A 20,219-nucleotide genomic window follows, 5' to 3' on the forward strand; every position below is an offset into this window, starting at 1 on the left:
GAGATACAATTTAAAGCTAAGAGTGTGCCAAAGACAGAGTGAGAGAAGGGCAACAAGAGTGGATGTTACCAGGTCGAAATGGGACAGGGGAGAGTGGTATCAGCAAGAGTAACACAATTCCAGCAATGGAGGCTCCAGAGCAGCCGGTGGTTACAATCACCTGGCAAAGTTTACAGGATAACAAGTAGTGAAAGGCTTACAAAGCAAGCTTGATTGTTTTAACAAATTCTATAAATCTATCCTACAGCTGCAACCCTCTATGCTACTGAGGCCTAATATCATTACCAAACTAAAGCTAGAACATTTCTATTATGCAAATACACCAAAGCTACCTTTCAAAATTATGAATATGCTTAAACCCACCAAATTATGTATCTTCAAATGGTTAGTTTTATGTTATATGGATTATTTTGAATTTTAACAAACTGTCATAAGTCCATCACTGAAGGAATATACAGCGGTAGAGAGTTCAGCATCCTATTGTCAACACATATTTGCATTTTTATTGGGCGTCCATCTTTTATCTGGAAGTAAAGATGCACATTGCATTGTGTCCTCACATTTGGATATGATCACCTCCATTACACAGTTACTATACATCCTGTTCAATGAAAAGTCATGGAACAAAATCAACAATGCAGAAAAAGACAGAAATTTATAATGCCATCAAGTTAAATAACGCTATACTGAATTACTAAGGTTTCTCTGCAGAAGTAAAAAAGAAAATCAAGAACCTTCTTGAAGAAAATGATGCTACTGTATGATTTATCAGTAAGTAAACATTTTGAAAAAAGTTTTCAAGAAATGAAAATAAATATAAAATCATTGAAATTCATCAGATAGTTTCTACTACTCTTAGTTGGTGAGATGTGTCTCTGGTAAGCAACAGATAGATTGGTTTTGCTTTTTCATCCATTCCACTAGCAAACATTTCATTATTGAGTTTAAGTCATTTGCATTCAAGGTTAATATGTATAGGTGGTAATTTGGTCCAACCATTTTTACAATGGTTATTCATTGTGTGATTTAATCTTCTGTTGTTATTTTACTGGGATGTTCTTCACATTTGCCTTTGGTTTTGGTGGGTGCTATTATATTTTTCTGTCAAGAAAACCTCTTTAAGCATAATTTATAGGTCAAGTTGGGAAGAGGCATGTTCTTTACTATAGAAATATTTTTCTTTACCTTAGAAAAATGTATTTCATTTATAAAGACAAAGAAAAGCTTTGCTGGATATGTTATTCTGGGTTGACATTTTGTTTTTCCTTTTAGAATCTGCAATATGTCACTGCATTATCTTTTGGCCCGTAGAGTGTCCTCTGAGAGGTCAGCTGTGAGTCTGTTTCAGGATTACTCTATAGGTCAATTGATTTTTTTCATATGGACATATAAAGATATTTTCCTTATATTTAACTGAAGAGAGCTTGGTTATCATGTATCCTGGTGAAGATCACTTTTGATCAACATTATTGGGAATTCTGTGCCGCTCCTGTATTCTGTTTCCAAATTCTTTCTGCAGATTAGGGAAGTTTTCCTTTATTATTTCATTAAATATATTGTTAAGCCTGACTTCTCTTTATGCCTTTTCTGGAACTCTTGTGTCTTTTATATTTGGCCTTGGCCTTTGAATCATCCTTGCACAGGGGCCATGCTAACATTTTTATCATTCCAATTTTGGTATATGTGCTGCCGAAGAGAGCATGGCCTTGGCCTTTGGTCTCTTAATTTTTCATACATTTTTTTTCTTTTGCTTGAGGGGGCTCTGTTACCAACTTTTTGATTGTTTCCCCTTGCAGCAAGAAATATCTTCCAACTCTGAAATTCTTTCTTTGTCTTATTCATTCTGTTGAGATTTTCCACTGAATTTTTGACTGACTTTATTGTATCTTTTGCTTCCCATAATTCTTCTAGATGTGTCAGTGTTGCATCACTTGTTTCACATAATCTTTAAATTTCTTGAACTACTCTATATGCTTGAAATTGTTGATAAGAAGCTTTATTATGAGTTTTCTGAATTTTATATCCCTCATTTTCTCAATCTATTCCTCAGTTAACTCTGAGGTTGGCAAAGGGTTTTGCTCATTTGTTGAGGAATCTTCAGTAATATTGCTTATTCCTCTGCCTCTTCTTTTGCTCTTGGTCATTCTACTTCTGATTAGCAGATTCTTTCACTTGGGACAGGTTTCTAAGTTTTATCACCCACAGGTCTGCAGTTTGATTTTACTTTTTGGAGTTGGTAGCAGTTCTTTGTTGGCAGTCACTTGTGCTACTCCCTCCAGCAAGCTTCTGGTCTGTGCTCTTATGTTGGATTTCCACCACAGTCTCTGTAGCCTTGGCTCTTGGATCACGATTCTCCACCTCCTGTGATCTGTGTTGAGGCTGTACCATGGTCTGTAGATGTTTTCTCCCGCTTGGTTTGAGCACTTCCCAGGATTAGGGAGACACCAGCTTTCCTAAATAACTAGGTTGTGGTGGTGTTGCTCTTGCCAGAACCTGCTGGCACTTAGGTCTTCCTCCAACCTGGACCTATTTCGACACTAAAGATGTCATAGTTAGTATTATTTTTCCTGTGGGACCAGTGCAATGCACTTAATTGTGAGCTCATTTCCAGCACAAGTGCATGCACAGCTCATTTTTATCCCTTCAATCTCATAGCCTTTGCCATCCTATTCAAAATGGTGCCTTATGTGCCACTTCTGGAGTTCTGGATCTGCTGGCCATTATGTCTAGGGGCTACATGGACCTCTTTTGGGTAGAACTGTAGGAGGACACATCATTACAATGCAGTGAGACAATAGCTATTTTGTTCCCAGTGTAGTGCTTGAACAGTCCTGTCCCATAACCTTTAAATTCCTGTACAAAATGAAGCCCAATGTGCTCTGGTTGGGGTCTGAGCTCGGAAATCTACCCTGTTTCTGTACTGGCTGTTTGGGATCTGCTGTTCCCTCTATGCTCCTGGTTAAATCAAACAAATCAGCAGCACATGCAGTTCTTTGCCTGGGTTCACCTGCTGAGCTCTCAATGTACTTCCTTTCCCACCTGGTTTCTTGGGGAGCTTTAGCCACCAGTGGATTTTAGATTTCCAGTCACTGAATGCCACTGATGGATCTGTTCACTGCAATATCACACTGCTGTGTAGGCTGTTTTCCTGTGTTTGTTAGTTTCCAGATGCCCTTCTGCTATCAGCTTGTCCTCTCCTATTTCCTGAAATGTGCTCTCCCTGCTTCATTTTGGCTAATGATTCTGCATCTGTTTAAATGTGGTATCTTATTCTGCAATCTTGATTCTCCTGATTGTCTTCTTTACTCTGTTTTTGGGCACCTGGATATTTTGTGGTTGTAATCTGATGTATGTACTTAAAACTGCTGCTAACTCTCCAAATTTGCTTTACAAATTTGATTGGTATGTGATCCTTGTATGTCCGACCTGCTAAATTTTAGGTGTCTTTTACATATGTAATTATGGAGCTAGCATTATGGCATAGTAAGATTACCTCCAGCAATAAATGCCAGAATTTCATAAAGGGTCATGAATTGGCTATTTCATTCCTGGTTTAGCTCACTGGTAACAGAAAATGGTGAAAGTGTTTGGCCCTCTGATACCTAAGTGGTTGACCCAGATGAAACTACTGGCTCATTACTACAATGTGGCCTACTGCTGGCCTTTACGTCCACATGGGGATGAGGGAGTGAATCAGTGGATGGATGGATGGATGGTTTTTCTCTGTCTCCCTGTAAACTGAGTTTAAAATGAACCAATCATCAAAGAATCTTTTACCTGGCTGTATTTCCGTGGGCATAACTTGACAATTAGAAAGTGTTGCTGTTTTCTTTTTAGGAGCTCTTGGTCACATTATGTCAATCAGTGGCACTACAGTTTCTTTGAAAACAGCAGGCCATTTAGCTTTGTTTTTTTTCTCTAAAATTCTAGATGTACACCATATGCCAGTTTCATCCATGTTCAAGGTGAACCACTTCATAAGCCAATCCTTTGGGCAAATTCTTGAGCAGTCAGAATGTTAGATGTATTTCCCAAACTTTGCCTTCCATTCCATGCACAACTGCATGAATTGGAATTTTCTTATACCAACATTAATTTGTGTAAATTTGGGAAAGCAATTGATGTGGTTGAAGTGACTAAGCATCCCTAAATTATTAGAGAGCTATTAATAATATATTTATAAGACAACAATCCTATATAGAAGAATCATTAGGCAATTTTTTTCTTATTTTTTCGATCCTTAATTTTACTGAAGACAGAGACATAAATTAAAAAAGAATAGGATAAACTGATAGTCTATGTTTAGATACTGAGGAGTGCATAATTACACTGTTCAGATATCAGAAGTTGCCGATATTGTGCTATCAGTCAATGATTGCTGAGTATTTAAGTTTCAAATTAATTCTTATGAAAACTGGAAAATACTGGAAATGGTGCAATGGATTTCAAGAATTGAAGAGCTGGAAATACAGGAAGCTTTAATGTGATTTTACAAAACTGTTAAGTTTAACCACAATTCTTTTTTATTTTTATTTTTATTATTTTTTTATTGGAAAGGCGGATATACAGAGAGGAGAGACAGAGAGGAAGATCTTCCTTCCGATGATTCACTCCCCAAGTGAGCGCAACGGGCCGATACTATGCCGATCCGAAGTCAGGAGCCTCTTCCGGGTCTCCCACGCGGGTGCAGGGTCCCAAAGCTTTGGGGTGTCCTCAACTGCTTTCCCGGGCCACAGGCAGGGAGCTGGAAGGGAAGCGGGGCTGCCGGGATTAGAACCGGCGCCCATATGGGATCCTGGGCGTGCAAGGTGAGGACCTTAACCACTGCGCCACCGCGCCGGGCCCAACCACAATTCTTGATTGCCTGCAGCAGGCTCCTTTGAAAACATTGTACAAACTTGTGTGGGAGTAGAATAATTTTAACAAGGAAGGAAATATGCTTACAGGAAACTGCCTTGATCAGTGAACAGTATGTTCTTCTAGGTGGGAGTTATTGTGGCTTTTGAAAGGAGATTGTGTAAGCCTCGTTTTTCTGATTTCAGGAACTCTCAGAAGCTTCCATCTCACTGCTCCAAGTGGTTCTGCCATAGTTTTGTGACAATGCAATTGCCATTTGTCATTGTTGGGCCTTTGGATTGATTTCAGCTTTGATAATCTCTGAGTCAATAGAGTTTTATATAGTAGGTAAAAATAATAAGCAGGTGTTTCTATAAATAGATCCAGTGCCATAAATATGTAATATTGAAAATTAACAAACAAAAGAGACAAAATCATGTCTTCATTTCTTTGTAGCTTTTTTTTTTCCAGAATATAAAACTTTGATAGAATAGCACTAAGATTCTCTGAGTACAAACTTCTCTTGATTCTACTGTAGTGGAGAATATTTAATTCATCCTGTAGCATAGTAGCTGTCCACCAGTGAGTCAGTCAAAATGCAGTGTTAGCCAATCTATGATATCATTTGGAATTCGAGAAGGAAGTCTAATATGAATGCATTCTTTAGGTCTTAATTTTTTTATTGCTATAATGAAATATATGAACTGGATGATTTATAAAGAAAAAATATGTATTCATTTCACAGTTTTGAATTTCCAAGATAATTTTAATGGGATCCACTAGCTTATAGAGAACTCCCCTGAGGATGGCATCACATGGTGAAATGCATGCAGGGAAGCAACTGACATGTGCATGAGCTCAGAGGTAAAGCACACTGCGGGGAGGTCCTATGCTCACTTAACTCACTCAGTTCAGTCCTTTGAGAGAAAGTGATAATTCATGAAGATCATGTAAAAATGGATAAAGCATCTAAACCTACACAGAGAAACCATCAAGCCTTCAGAAGAATATGTAGGAAATATTCTAGAGGATATAGGTACAGGCAAAGACTTCCTACATACTTCATCAAAAATAATGGTATTCAAGACCAAAATAAACAGATGGGACTACATTAAAATAAGAAGCTTCTGCACAGTAGAAGAAACTATCAACCCTGTAAGAAAACAGCCAACAGGGCCCCGTGGCATGGCCTAGCAGCTAAAGTCCTCGCTTTGAACGCATCGGGATCCCATATAGGCGCCGGTTCTAAACCCGGCAACTCCACTTCTCATCCAGCTCCCTCGTTGTGGCCTGGGAAAGCAGTCAAGGACGGTCCAAAGCTTTGGGACCCTGCACCTGTGTGGCAGACCTGGAAGAAGTTCCTGGCTCCTGGCTTCGGATTGGCATAGCATCAGCTGTTGTGTTCATTTGCGGAGTGAATCATTGGATGGAAGATCTTCCTCTCTGTCTCTCTTCCTCTCTGTATATCTGACTTTCTAATACATAAATAAATAAATCTTAAAAAAAATAAAACAGCCAACAAAGTGGAAGAAAATCTTTGCACACTACACAACTGACAGAGGATAATATCTAGAATCTAAAAAGAGCTCCAGAAAAACCGTAACAACAAAACAAATAAATTAGTCAAGAAATGGGTGAAGGAAATGAGAAGACACTTTTCATGGGAACACATCGAAATGGCTAACAGACATGAAAAAATGTTCACGCTCCCTAGCAATAAGGGGAATTCAGATTAAAACAACAACAGCAGCAACAACAAAAAAACAACACTGAGGTTCCACTTAACTCCAGTGAGTATGGCCCACATACAGAAAACTTCCAACAACACCTGCTGGTGAGGATGTGGGGGAAAAGGAAGACTACCCCACTGCTGGTGGGATTGTAAGCTGGTGCAGCCACTTTGGAAGTTGGAATGGAGAATACTCAGGCAACTGAAAATTCACCTACCATGTGACCCACCAACTCCACTCATTTGTATATACATTGATAAATAGATAGATACAGATATATATGATGTATGCTAAATACATATATATTTATGCATGTGTTTTATATATTGTCATATATAATTCCTGAACCAGCAACTTGATCTCTTTTATTCATTGCAGTGCAACTTATAAAAACATGGAAACATCATATATGCCCATTGACAGAGCACTGGATAAAGAAACCATAGTACATCTGCCCTATGAAATACTACTCAGCTTACTGAAAAGAATGAAATTCTATCATTTGCATTCAAATGAGCTCAACTGGAGATCATTATACTCAGTGAAATTAGCTAATCCCAGAAAGAGAAATATCATATATTTGTTCTTATATAAGACGACTTCCATAAAAATGCAATACATACACACATACATAAGAATAAACACACACATGTGACCCCAAAGTAAATGATGCAATGGATATCAGACTACTCAGAATCAGGGAAAATCAACAGAATGCATCTCTACTAAAGAATGAGGGTAGCTTCCCAGTAAAACTTCTAAGTATAGATAGACAAGGAAAAAAAAATCACAATCCTTACTACTGACCATGCAACGCTGCAATGATCCACATAGAGAACAACAAGTTGCAGCTATTTATCTTTTATCTGTAATTTTGAGTGGTTGTCTTTAGGGGTTTAAGCCTGCCAGCAGGTCCTGAGTTCACCAAGGGAGAAGCAACAGTGTCCTTTGTCCATAAGAACTAGCAGAGACAAGCTGGTGAAAAATGTCCCTTAATTGTGTAGCTTTTAAAGGATAGGAAAGGAGAGGGCAGGAAGGAATCTTCTGGCACATGCTCTGCCCTCCAAAGACACTGTAATTGGCTATACAACATGTCTATTTCCCTTGACCTCCTGTTCATGTTAGAGGTCATTTCCATGTGTATTTCCATTGAACTTGTAGCAATGTGGGAGGTAGCACTTCATGTGTAGGCCTGAAAGCTGTGTCTCATGCCATGGCAGGTAAGGTCTAAGCCACACCCTTCAGATAGCAGGCAGAGACTGGGGAGCAATTCACCACAATTCTCCTGTCATGATGCGCATTGTTAATTTGGCTGAGGGGTTGTTTTGCTCAAACACCTGATGTTGTAAATGTCCCTGTCAACACTGTTTAAACTACGTATCATGTATGATGAAGTCCTTGTATTTATTGTCAGTTCTTCTGCACCACATCAGTCATACAATTACATCAATTTCTACAAGAAGATTTAAAAAAAATTTTCCATTGCTTTGTTGACACATTTTAAATTCTGTAGCATGATGTTTAGCTCCAACTTCAATAAAAAGTTTATATTTTTTCTCCCTGTTGTAGACCATGTTTTCAGACTCTGTATTTAAGGACATGTATAACAGATATATAGTGGGGACTGGCATGTCCAGATGTGGAGACGTTGTGCTTTTGTCTCTCTATATCCAGACCAAAGGTGGATTCCCAGTGAAACAACTGAACATATCCTGACAATAGGATGCTGGACTCTCTGACAGTTTCCATTCCTACAATGATGGGAAGCAGGTCAATAGTGTAATGATGAAATTATGACTGCTCATGAAGGACCACTGATTGTGATACTAGAGGGAAATTCAATAGGTGCATGGAGGGGAGGGGGAAGGAAGGAGGGTGGGAAATCCCAGAGCCTGTGTAACTCTATCATTAAAAAAAATAGATATATGAGAGTGATTCAACTAAAACCTACTACACAAAAATTAGACACAAGCTCCATGTTGTAAAAAAAAAAAATGTTTTCAAATTCTACTTCTAGAGGAAGTTAATAACCAGAAAACATAAGATATCCCAAGAACAAATGTTGAATTATACAAAAGGCAATAACTATTTTTAAAATAAAGATGGGCTTGGCTTGGTAGGCTAGTTTCTAATGTCCTTGCCTTCCACGTACTGGGATCCCATATATATTTTGGTTCCAATCCTGGCAGCCCTGCTTCCCATCCAGCTCCCAACTTGTGGCCTGGGAAAGCAGTCATGCATGGATGGCCAAAGACTGGGACCCTGCACCCATATGGGAGTCCTGGATAAAACTCCTGTCTCCTGGCTTTATATTGACGCAGCTCCGTGAATTGCAGTCACTTGGGGAGTGAATCAACAGATGGAAAATCTTCCTCTCTGTCTCTCCTGCTCTCTGTATGTCTGACTCTCCAACAATAAAAGTAAATAAATTCTCCAAAAAGTAAATAAAAGTAAATCAACCTAATAACTGAAAATAGAAAATATTGTATTGCCAAATTCCCATTATCGAATATATAACATAAGGACATAAAATCAATCTATAAATATAAATGATTTAAAACATTCTTAAATAGAAAAAAAAGCTAGAGATATCAAAATATCCAACTTCATGATGTATTACAGGACCTTTATAAATGAAAAAATCGTAGTGCTGATACCAAAACTGACATGAAGATCTATGGAACAAAATTGATATCCTTTAAATGGAAGAGAATCAAGACAAAACATTGTCAAAACATTGTCTTCATTTCAAGCTAAACAATTATGGTAAACTATGGAAATATAGCAATAGTTGTGATGGACTATTCATAACCAAAACAGCTTCTCCGCAAAGTGAATAAATAGATCCTAAAAGAAGACAAATATAAAGGGTGGTAGTCCTCTCTCACATCACTGCAGAAACACTGCTGCCATCTTAATAAGACTACCATGCTTTCTTCTTTATTTCCTTCACCCTAAATCAATAGTGAACTTACTATTGGTAAAATAAGTGTATAAGACAAACTCACTCAGTTGCCAGCAAACTGGTAGAGAGAGAGAGAAAAAATAAAAAACATTTTTACTGAAGTGCCCTTAGTAAAAGAAAGATAGCCATTGGTTTTTAAAAATTTCTCAGGGTGATTTTCATTCTGAATAATATGGCCTTGTGAAATTGAACATATATCTACTTGTGATAAAGTAACGGGTAAGTATGACAGAAGACTTAGGAATGTTACAATCCCAAATAGGTCAGTCATATTTTTAACTACTACTAAGTGCTGGGATCTAATTTACACCTATGTGTAGTGTTCTGCTTCAAGTGATTTAGAGTCTAATAATCGAACTGTGCCACACAGCAGGGTGTTTCTTCACAATAACCATGTACAAATTCTTCGGGGCCGCATGACATCCTGCATACACCACGAAGACTGTAACATTCTTGTCTAGTGTTTTCAAATTTTTTTGATTCTTCGTGTTGAGTTGAGAAAACAAAAATTAAATGTGATCATCAATCATATTTTATACTGATGATTGATAAACCTTCACCGATATAACCTAAAATTGTGTTCCTGCAATTGTACACAGACTAATATATCAAGTATCTTTTAACCTATGACTTGAAAATACAGATATTTGCTCTGTACTATTTCATGTGTCACATATTTTATAGTTTTGGCTTATTGTTTTAAAGAAGTAAAACATCCTCAAACGTATCATTCGTATATGTTTTCTCAAGAATAAAAAAGATATAGAAGACACAATATCAATGCTTTTTGTTCTAGATAAATGTTCACCTCCAGTTGATTCCCCTCTAATTCTCCTACTGTTTTGTTAGTTTTGTGAAAGCTTGATTTTGGCAATGATTCTCAACTCAATTTTGACAACAGCTGTCAATTCAACACATTGCAGTTTGAAAGAGAATGTAATAGGGAACTCATGGCTCATAGCTTAATCAAATAAAGTGTATTAAATGCTACTTCTTGAGGGGACTAATCCCACTGTTTCATCAACTGTCGGTTCTTTTCATTTCTTCCATGAGACAGAGAGATTCATCTCATGAGCATTTTCCTATCAAATCTCTTTAAAAATAACTAAATTTTTTTTTAGAATAAAATAGCTACAAAAACATTTTGCCCTTAATACCTTTCCCATGCCACTAAGTATTACCTGCAGGACCACAAGATACAGTGAAGGTGAAGACAAAGATCATAAAAATGCAAAGTATCTTCATTATTGGTGGAAATACTGGAACAGAGTTGGAGCAAAACTCTAATGTCTTCAATAAAAAATGAACTCTAGTTTTTATAGCCTTTTCAGGGTGATTATAATTCTGCAGAATGCTGCCTTTCCAGATTGAGCACATATTCCTCTTAGTATTGTGAAACAGACAAAAGTATAATAGAAGGACTAGTCACATTGCAGTTTCCATGAGCTATATATGAAATCTTTTTCATTTCCAGGACAAAATGGACCAAAACTATTCTCAGTTACTATCTAACTGAAAGCACAATTAATATCAGTGATATATTCAAAAATGTTTTCTTGAGCATTTATTGTGTGCCAGGCTCTGTTCTGATCACTTCCAGTCGTTTAACCAGTATATTCTTGTGACAAATTCTGTAACATTGAAGGATCATGTAGTTATTGCTGACTCTGAATGCTAGGTAGCATGTTGGCTCAATTTTATGGCACCAGCATCCTGTATGGATATGTGTTCTTTACCATGCTGTTTTACTTTCCATCCAGCTTTCTGTTTGTGGCCAGAAAGCAGCAGAACAAGGTGTGATTCTGGGGATACTTCATCAGCATGGTAGACCTAGAGAATGCTCCCTGTCTCCTGGCTTTTGATCAACTCAGCTCTGGCCGTTGCAGCAACTTGGGAAGTGAACCAACAGATACAAAATCTTTCTCTCCTCTCTGTAAATCCACTTTTACAATAAAAATAAACATAAAAGATAAAAACAAAAGCTGAGAGTTAATCTTTGATCATATGGTAACAAAGTTCATCATCGCAATCACCATTCTCACCACACCCAAATCTGCCTAATTGGTTTCTATTGTATGAAGCAATAATCTGTATATATGAAATAAGTCGGATGTTGCTTCTGGTTGATTAGTTTGCTGCAAATGGAAACAACTCTATAACAAGTTACTTATTCTGTTGCATTAAATGTTATGATTATTGGGCCCTTTGCAATTCTTTTACTTGCACATACTGCAATTCCATAAACTTGTTGGTTCATGCCCCTGCTGATACACTTTTCATCCAGCTCTTTGCCTGTTTCAAAGACAGATAACAGAGAATGGCCAAACATCATGGGACTCAGCACCTCTGTGGGAGACCTGGAGGCAGCTCCTGGCTCCTGCCTTGGCATCAGCTCAGTCCAGTCATTGCCATTGCTTGGGTGTGAACCACTGGATGAAAGATTTTACTTTATATCTCTTACCCACTCTGTAGGTATGCCTTTCCAATAAAAACACATTAAATATTTTCAAGAGTTATTTATTGTCACCCTATAATAGAAATTACATTCTGGGAGATGTGGTGGTAAGGCTTTGGACACTTAGTTTCTGTACCAGAGTTCCTGCTTGAATCCTGTTATGCTTATAACCCAACTCCCTGCTATTGTGCCTGGGAAGGCAGTAGCATGGAACTCAAGCACCTGTGTCCCTGCGAATCACATCAGAGACCTAGAAGGATCCGATAATTTTTGATTCAGGACTGGTCACCTCCAGTGCTGCAGATTTGGGAAATGAACAAAACGTAGGGAGAGTTCTTTCTTCTACTTCTGTCTCTTCTTACTTCTACTTCTGTCTCTTCTTACTTCTATGTCTGTTTTTCAAATTAATAAAAGAACTGATTTTAAGGGACTAATTAGCTTCCATTCTTTACATGCCATATTATCAACCATGAGATTCGATCATTCCTGGCAGAAAAGCAGCGTATGTAAAGATAAATTATTTTTGATAGAGAAAATAAAATTTGATAAATCTTGGGATCTGAATCAAGAAAATTTAATGTTTATAAGCCAGTCATTTTACTGGTATATGGTGAGATGCGAACTAAATTAGACCATTGCAGAGCCTTCACTGTAAAACATTAGGATCACACAAGAAAAACATGGGACAGTTCTTGCAACAAAAAGGAATCTATCATAATTATCCAAGATAATAAGATTGAAAGCCTCATCAACAGAATAAATGCGGCAGAGGAAAGGATCTCTGAAACAGAAGACACACAAAATGAAGGTGCCCAGCGAATTAAACAGCTGGAGACAGATGTTGAGAAGAAAATTTGCATGAAGAAGCAATAAGAAAGAAGACATAGAAAAAAGGAGAGTGAGACAAGAGGTAGATTGCTTTGGAGAGGGAGCTCTGATGTCTCATTTAAAAAAAAAAAAAAAAACTTCCTGAAGTTTGTTGTGAATCAGTCTTTTTTGGAATGTGAATGTTAAAATGTTCAGGTTTTAATATAATATATATGGAATGCATTTGAGGTGATCCGCCTCCTTCAAGTTCCCTGATGATGCACCTGAGCGTGTAAACGTTCCTCGTTTGTGAAGCACACAGCATGCAGAGCCAGCGTTCATTGTCTAAGTAGGCTGTGCTGACAACGTCAAAGGGCGTTGTGGCAGTGACTACTGTTGTTTCATCAGTCTTCCCTATCTGCGTTTGCTGTGGTTGAACTTGGGAAAAAATGTAGAGACACATGAAGGGCATTTTACAGAGGAGACAGACTTAGGAGGAGAAAGAGTTCTCTTCAGGTATGTTCCCAGCAAAATGGGAACAAAATGCTGAATAAGAGAATGCAATATAGAAACAGAGCTGCTGGTATAAATCAACCTGAGTGGCTTTCAGTAAACATTGTAGTTGATGTTATTGATAAAAGGTAAAGATTCAAGGATTAGCATTTCCTCTTAATAATTTCCTTTTGAATGGTTTTTTGTTGATATTATTATTAACATGTTTTGATACAGTTCCACAGGTCCTGCAATTTCCCTTATCCCACCCAAATGCTCTCCCCTCTCACTGGGTTCCACTATATATTTACTATGGTATAGTTCTTCATAAACAGTCATATGTCCATCATTGCCAGCATGGACAATGGCAGAGAGTCCAACATCATGTTGTCAAGATATTGTCAAGAATTTTCTCTTAATCTTAAACCCACCTATTACTGCTTGCAATATTTCTTAATCTTAATGTTCCTAGTTCCAACTAAGGCAATATTCCACTGACTTAGTCATGTTTTTCATGATTCTAATTCATTAGCTCTTTATTTATTTGCATCATGTGTGGTAACCGAAAAAGAACTACCTGGGTCTCCTTACATAACATATAAGAAAAATTCCAATTCATGTGTTAAAATTACTTGAAGAAATAAGATAAATGTCAGAAATATGGATTTTCATGGTAGGTGGACTTCCATAAAATGAAAAACAATGAGATTGTAAGCATGAAGCTCTGCAGAATTCAGTATATATTCATGCATTGCCTACAGCCTGGTTTTCCAGATCTTAGAACTCCATTGAAACTACATGTTATTGAAAAGAACTATAATTGATGACTTCTTTATTATGCTACTTTAAATAATAAAGACATATTGCATGCTATTATACAAGGTTGGTTAGTTTTCAACAACATTAAGTTAACGATTCCCTAGAAGTACATTCTGTATCTCCAGGTTTCATTTAGCAGATGTTATTAATGCGCTGAATGAAGTTGAAATAATAGACTTCCCCATTCCATTCAGAAATAAATAAGAAAATGTAGGGAGAGTTATTGTAAGTCTGTCCTTTAGCATAAGTAAAGCATTTATATAATTCAGTTCCTGTAAGATAGCGTTTTGTTACTATTCCTTTCTTAATGAGTGTATCCATAGGAAGGAGCAAAGACTATATCCAATCTCCACTTGCAATAAACTAATGATAATCTTTAAAAAATTAATACATTCATGAATATTTTCATCAATGAAATTTCTAATGGTGTGGCCTGCACCATGGCTCAATAGGCTAATCAACCACCATCTTCAAGTCAGGGTAACCTATAAATGCAAGGGTTCAAGTCGCCATTGCCCACTTCTGATGCTTGCTTATGCAGCGTTAAAGCAGTGGAGTTTTGTGCAATGTCTTAGAAGCTTGTGCCCACATAGAAGACTTAGAAGAGATTCCTAACTTCTGCCTGACGTTGTATCAGCTCAAACTGCAGCTGTTGGGGCTATTTGGGGAGTGAGCCAGTGGATGGGTGATCCTTCTGCCTCCTCTTGTCTGTGTAAAATCTGCATTTCAAATATAAAGCTATAGAAAATGTTCTAATGAAATTATGAATGGGAAGTAGCCTCGCACGTTGTAGACTAGTGCCTAAAGTCTTTGACTTGCATGCACCAGGATCCTATATGGACACTGGTTTGTGTCCCGTTAGCCCTATTTCCCATCCAGCTCCCTGCTTGCAGAGCAGAAAAGAAGTAGATGATGGCCCAAATCTTTGGGACCCTGCTTTGTGTGGGAGACCCCAAGAAAGCTCCAGGCTCCTGGCTTCGGTTTGGCTCAGCTCCAGCCATTGTGGTCACTGGCGGAGTGAACCAATGGATGGAAGATCTTCCATTCCATCTCTCCTCCTCTATGCATATCTGACTTAATAATACAAAATGAAATACAATTTTAAAAAATAATCATTAATTTGAGAAATATACAATTTTGTAAGCTTAAGTTGAACCTTAATCATGTTGGGAATATTTAGTGCAGACATATATCTGAAAAAAATAACGCTTTAGCTTTAATCCCTACTTTTTTCACTTTATATGTGGCTAAATTAATATCTTTAAAGAAAGATAGACCCATTGGTTTACATGTTTGTTTATTTCATAGACTTTAAAAATAATCTCAAAATTTCTGTATAGGTGCACAAATTCTTTATTCAAAAGGATATCTTCTTTTCAATATTAATCTTCAAATGATAACCTTCCAACACAGCAAATCTTGCTTTGTGTGGGACATATGTCAACCTGCTTTTCACGCAAGAGACATTTTCTCCTACACAAACCTTTCCATCTTGTGCAACGATCAGCTTCCACAAAAGAACATGAGGCTATAGTAAAAAAGAATAACTGAAATTACTTATCTTTTATTTGAGCATATATAACTTTTGACAATAATAATATATATAAACATCATACTAAATTTAAAAGCTACTGTAAGATATGAACACACCATAAACATTCTAGAATCAGAGGTATTTGTAAGATTGAAACATTTTAAATAATATTTGATAAAAAGTTGGCAAGACATTTTTCTTTCCAAGAAGATTCAAGATTACTTTTAATTTCCTTGGAATTACATAATTTGTTTATTCTTTTAGATACTTTTGGATAATCAGTTCCTATTCAATATTATATTAGTTTAGATATGACTAATATGAATTATATTAATACATCTTAATGATGGCTTAAACATGTTGAATTCTAGGAATGTAACTTATTCTGCCACTGACAATCCATATAATTTTCACTCAAATAAAATTATTTCATTGTTTCATTGTTATTTTGATTTTTATGTTTTCAGTTATTTATCTTCGATAGCTCTTTCTTCTATTGTTCATGAATCTGTTGATTATTTTGGCAATGCTTTTTGATTGTTAGTAATTGTAAGATATTTATATATTATTCCATCTATTATATTTAATACAAATAATTTTTATTAATTTATGTTTTTGCTAGTCATAGTTTTTAGGCAATAGTAATTTTAGTTTAAGACAAATACATATTTATGTTCCAAAATGTTAAAGTTCTTCTAGTTCAGACATAAATACACAAAATAGTTTGCAAGTTGTTCAAATTATTCCACATTCACAGTATGATATTCTATCACAAACTCTTTTGTCGTAACGTTTACTGACTAAAATTTTTCTCTGGAAATTAATTGTTAGGTTCAGAACATAGATGACTTCAAGCTTCATTTACCCAGAACAAGTTAATAATTGTCCCACACTATTGAAAAATTGCTCTGATCCTTGGAAATGACTTTATACTATCGAATAATGCTGCTACATCTTGTTTGTACACATTCTAGATCTTCTTGAGGTCTCTATATTGTGTTTTGAAAATACATTTAGATTTTAAAAATAAAATCAGCTTAGATTATTCAAATGCATAATAAAAAATAAGTGACTTATTGCTTCAACTTCTATTATTGCTATACTTAATAAACACAACAAATGGGTGAAAATTGTCTGCATGTAAATGTTGAGCTAACTGTGAAATAAAAAATAAAACACTCTAGTTTGAACAAGAAATAGAACATGGCCAGCATGGCTTTGATGCTTCACCATTGCTATAATGAAGTTCTAATTTCCAAGAATCATCATGAAAATCAACTTATAACATTGTGGATATTTTCTTATAAAGCACTTCTAAGTTAATTATTTTTAGCTCTTTGGAAATCAATATAATCTAAAGGAAAACTTAATTTTTAGTACACATAGGCATAACATGAAATCATGGGGCAGATACATTGTTGTGCTTCTGTCCTTTGGTTAGATACCCAGAAGTGGGGTTCCTGGATCATATGGAGGTGCCATTTCCAGCATTTGAAGAAATCTCCATATTGTTTTCCAGAGATGGCTTCACTAGTTTAAATCCTCACAGTGCATAATGGTTCCCCTTTTTTGTATCCTACATTCATTACTTTACAATGTTTTTATAACAAATCTTTGCACACGTACAGAGTGATTATATTGCTTGGATTTTGATCTGCATTTCTCTAATGATTACTGATGATAAGCACTTTTTTTTTCATTGTGGTCATTTTTTGTTCCCTTCCTATTTCTTCTCCTTCTTCTGCTTTTTTTTAAATATATAATTTTATATTATTTTCTCAATTTACAGATAGGACTCCATCAAAATGTTAGCTGTAATGAATTATACAAGGCATTTTGGTACTGATCTCAAAGGAAAAATTTCAAGTGAATTTTCATTTACTATATTTATTGCAGAATTATTTTTAAACTGATCAGTTTTGTAGTTGCAGGCACTTCATTTCTAAGTGAAATCTGAATTTGAAAAATCACTTAAATACCAAAGCTTACTGAAATGAAGTTGCTTTATTTTTAATTGAAATATAAAGTTACAAAGAGACAGAAAGAGAGAAAATTACAGAGAAAAAATATCTTCCATCTGCTGGTTCTTTCCCCCAAGTAGTCACAACAGTCAGAGCTGAACTGATTTAAAGCCAGAAGGTTTTTCTGGATCTCCTACATAAATGCTTGAACCGAACTATTTAGACCATCCTCCACTGCTTTCTCAGGATTTCAGATTTAGATTTAGGATTTAGAAATAGAGTAGCCAGGACATGAACAGTTGACCATGTAGTATGCTAACACAACATTAGCAAGCACCTACTATGCCACAGCACTACATGAGAATCTGGCATTGCAGGTAATAGTTTAGCTGGTTATGCCACAATAATGACTCCTCTTCAATATTCTTAATTCAGACTCCCATGTACTCTGAAATATATTGTCAAGCTACCAAAGACATCATGGATTCTGTTATCTTTTTTAAATTCATCATCTGTTCTTTTTTTAAATATATATATATATTTATATTTATATTTATATATATATATATTTTATCCAAAGAAAAGAGAGGGAGCAGGTCTTTCGTTTACTGTTCCACTTCATACTCATCAACTACCACTTAGAATGAACTTAGTTATAGCTTTATTTTAACTTTCAGGTTTTAATAATAACCAAAGACACTATTGTACAACTCATACGTAATATTTGGTGGATGGCATTAAAGCAATCCACTCTGATACCTTGTATTTTCCTCTTCATTTCATTGGACTGATGATAGTGACAAAAATAGCATTTTTGTTTGAATTCCTCAGTTAATTTGTTGGATAGTAATAAGGCAATGTAAAGCTTGTGGCAGTAGAATCAATTATATATCAAATTTAAATTCTAACTTTATTTCTAATTATTATTGTACTTTCTTCACTTGCTGTCACATATGCTGTCAAATCTATGAAAACTTTCAAGTAACAAGGTTCTTCAAAGTATTGTTAGATGAAGAGCTAAACATTATATCTAGATCCTCCCAGTTGATTCCAGCTTCTCATTTGATACATGATATACTCCTTAAGCTCCAAATTTTTCTAGAGCTGAGTGGACTGTGTGTGAACTTAAAATTATAACTCCATTACTAAAGTTCAGATTATGTAAGTGCCTTGTATCAAGAAAGATTATAATGACTATCAGGAGCTTCATAGTTAAAAATACTGGAAATACTTTATTATTTCTTTTAAATTAACTCATGGGTCATTGCTGTATTCTTCCTTGATGCATTCACTAATTTAGAAAATATGTTTCAGGTACTACATCTTATATTTCTCTTTAATTTCCAATGAGTTCCTCATGTCTTAAAATTGTCTAAGGCATATCCAGAATCATTTTATAGGTTGTATTATTTAAATCCCAAAGTTCATATCCTGTTGCTCTTCATTCATTTTCCATGGGTCTTTCTTACTATAACGCCAAAATTCTGAGTTTTCAAAATGAATTTAATGAATTACAGTTTTCCTATTTAAATACCTAAACACCAAAACCAGGATCCAAAGAAGTCAAAGGATCATGTTTATTTCTCAAAAATATCTACAGATTAAATTTGAAAATTGGGCCCAGTGCGGTGGCACAAGTGATTAAGGTCCTCGCCTTGCACGCTCGGGATCCCATAGGGGCGCCGGTTCTAATCCTGGCAGCCCCGCTTCCCTTCCAGCTCCCTGCCTGTGGCCCAGGAAAGCAGTCCAGGACGTCCCAAAGCTTTGGGACCCTGCACCCGCGTGGGAGACATGGAAGAGGCTCCCAGCTTCGGATTGGCATAGCATTGGCCGTTGTGCTCACTTGGGGAGTGAATCATCTGACAGAAGATCTTCCTCTCTGTCTCTCCTCTGTGTATATCTGCCTTTCCAATAAAAAAAATAATAAAAATAAATCTTTAAAATTTTTTTTGAAAATTGTATTTGTAAAAAACTTCAATATTATCACAAATTTGGAAACCAAAATAGTTTAATCCTCATTAGGATACATATACTTAGGCACTTTAATTGATATGACTTTGTTGAAAACTCTGATTTTCCAAATAATCCAATATTTCTATTTGTAGTTATAGAGTGTATGTTTGGAAAAATACTAAGTATATCTTACCTGGTAGAATAAAGGCCATAAAACTCAAAAAATGAAGCAGATAGTACAACATCTTCATTCTGTAGACAAGATTAACTGAAAAATATAAAGGAGAATCTGGAACTTTTAAATTAACCCAGGAAGCTTTTGCTATTTATAGTTTTTCTAGTGAAAATGACTCACTATTACCTGGAAATTGTTTTGCCCTTGTGTACCTGGCTCTGCTTCACTAACTACAGCTGTGGGTAGAATTATTGAAATTTAAAACATCTCAAAGTAATTGAGGTTTAGTGGATTCTAGAGAGATTTCATCATGCTTGGAATGGCAAGATTGGCAGCAATTCAGAACTGTTCAAGTACCAACATGACTTGAGCAGTGCCTTTGGAGCATGCCAAATATTGGGGGGACCCTGGGATGGGTGGGAGGTTGAGTGTGGCTTCTTTATCTACCCCCTTACTCCAGACACAGGGGGAAAAGAAAGAGAGAGAGAGAAA

At 36.1% G+C, this 20,219-nt stretch overlaps 1 protein-coding gene across 1 annotated transcript; it reads right to left on the minus strand.

Moving 5' to 3' along the window:
* Positions 1-15,486: 15,486 nt before the first annotated feature.
* DEFB114 (defensin beta 114) lies at positions 15,487-19,803 on the minus strand. Its single transcript, XM_040983121.1, has 2 exons — positions 19,746-19,803; positions 15,487-15,632 (listed from the first exon to the last, which is right to left on the minus strand). The coding sequence occupies exons 1-2, from the start codon at positions 19,801-19,803 to the stop codon at positions 15,487-15,489; spliced, it is 204 nt and encodes a 67-aa protein (XP_040839055.1).
* Positions 19,804-20,219: the final 416 nt, after the last annotated feature.

This window comes from Ochotona curzoniae, unplaced genomic scaffold (genome assembly GCF_017591425.1).
Source record: "Ochotona curzoniae isolate NIBS_2020 unplaced genomic scaffold, NIBS_Ocur_1.0 contig_3819, whole genome shotgun sequence".
NCBI classification, from domain to species: domain Eukaryota; kingdom Metazoa; phylum Chordata; class Mammalia; order Lagomorpha; family Ochotonidae; genus Ochotona; species Ochotona curzoniae.

Bases quoted from the DNA above. Each gene is read 5' to 3' on its own strand.
- DEFB114 (XM_040983121.1), bottom strand. From the start codon at position 19,803: ATGAAGATGTTGTACTATCTGCTTCATTTTTTGAGTTTTATGGCCTTT. The intron at 15,633-19,745 runs GTAAGATATACT...TTTTTACTATAG, and splicing joins TATGGCCTTTATTCTACCAG to CCTCATGTTCTTTTGTGGAA.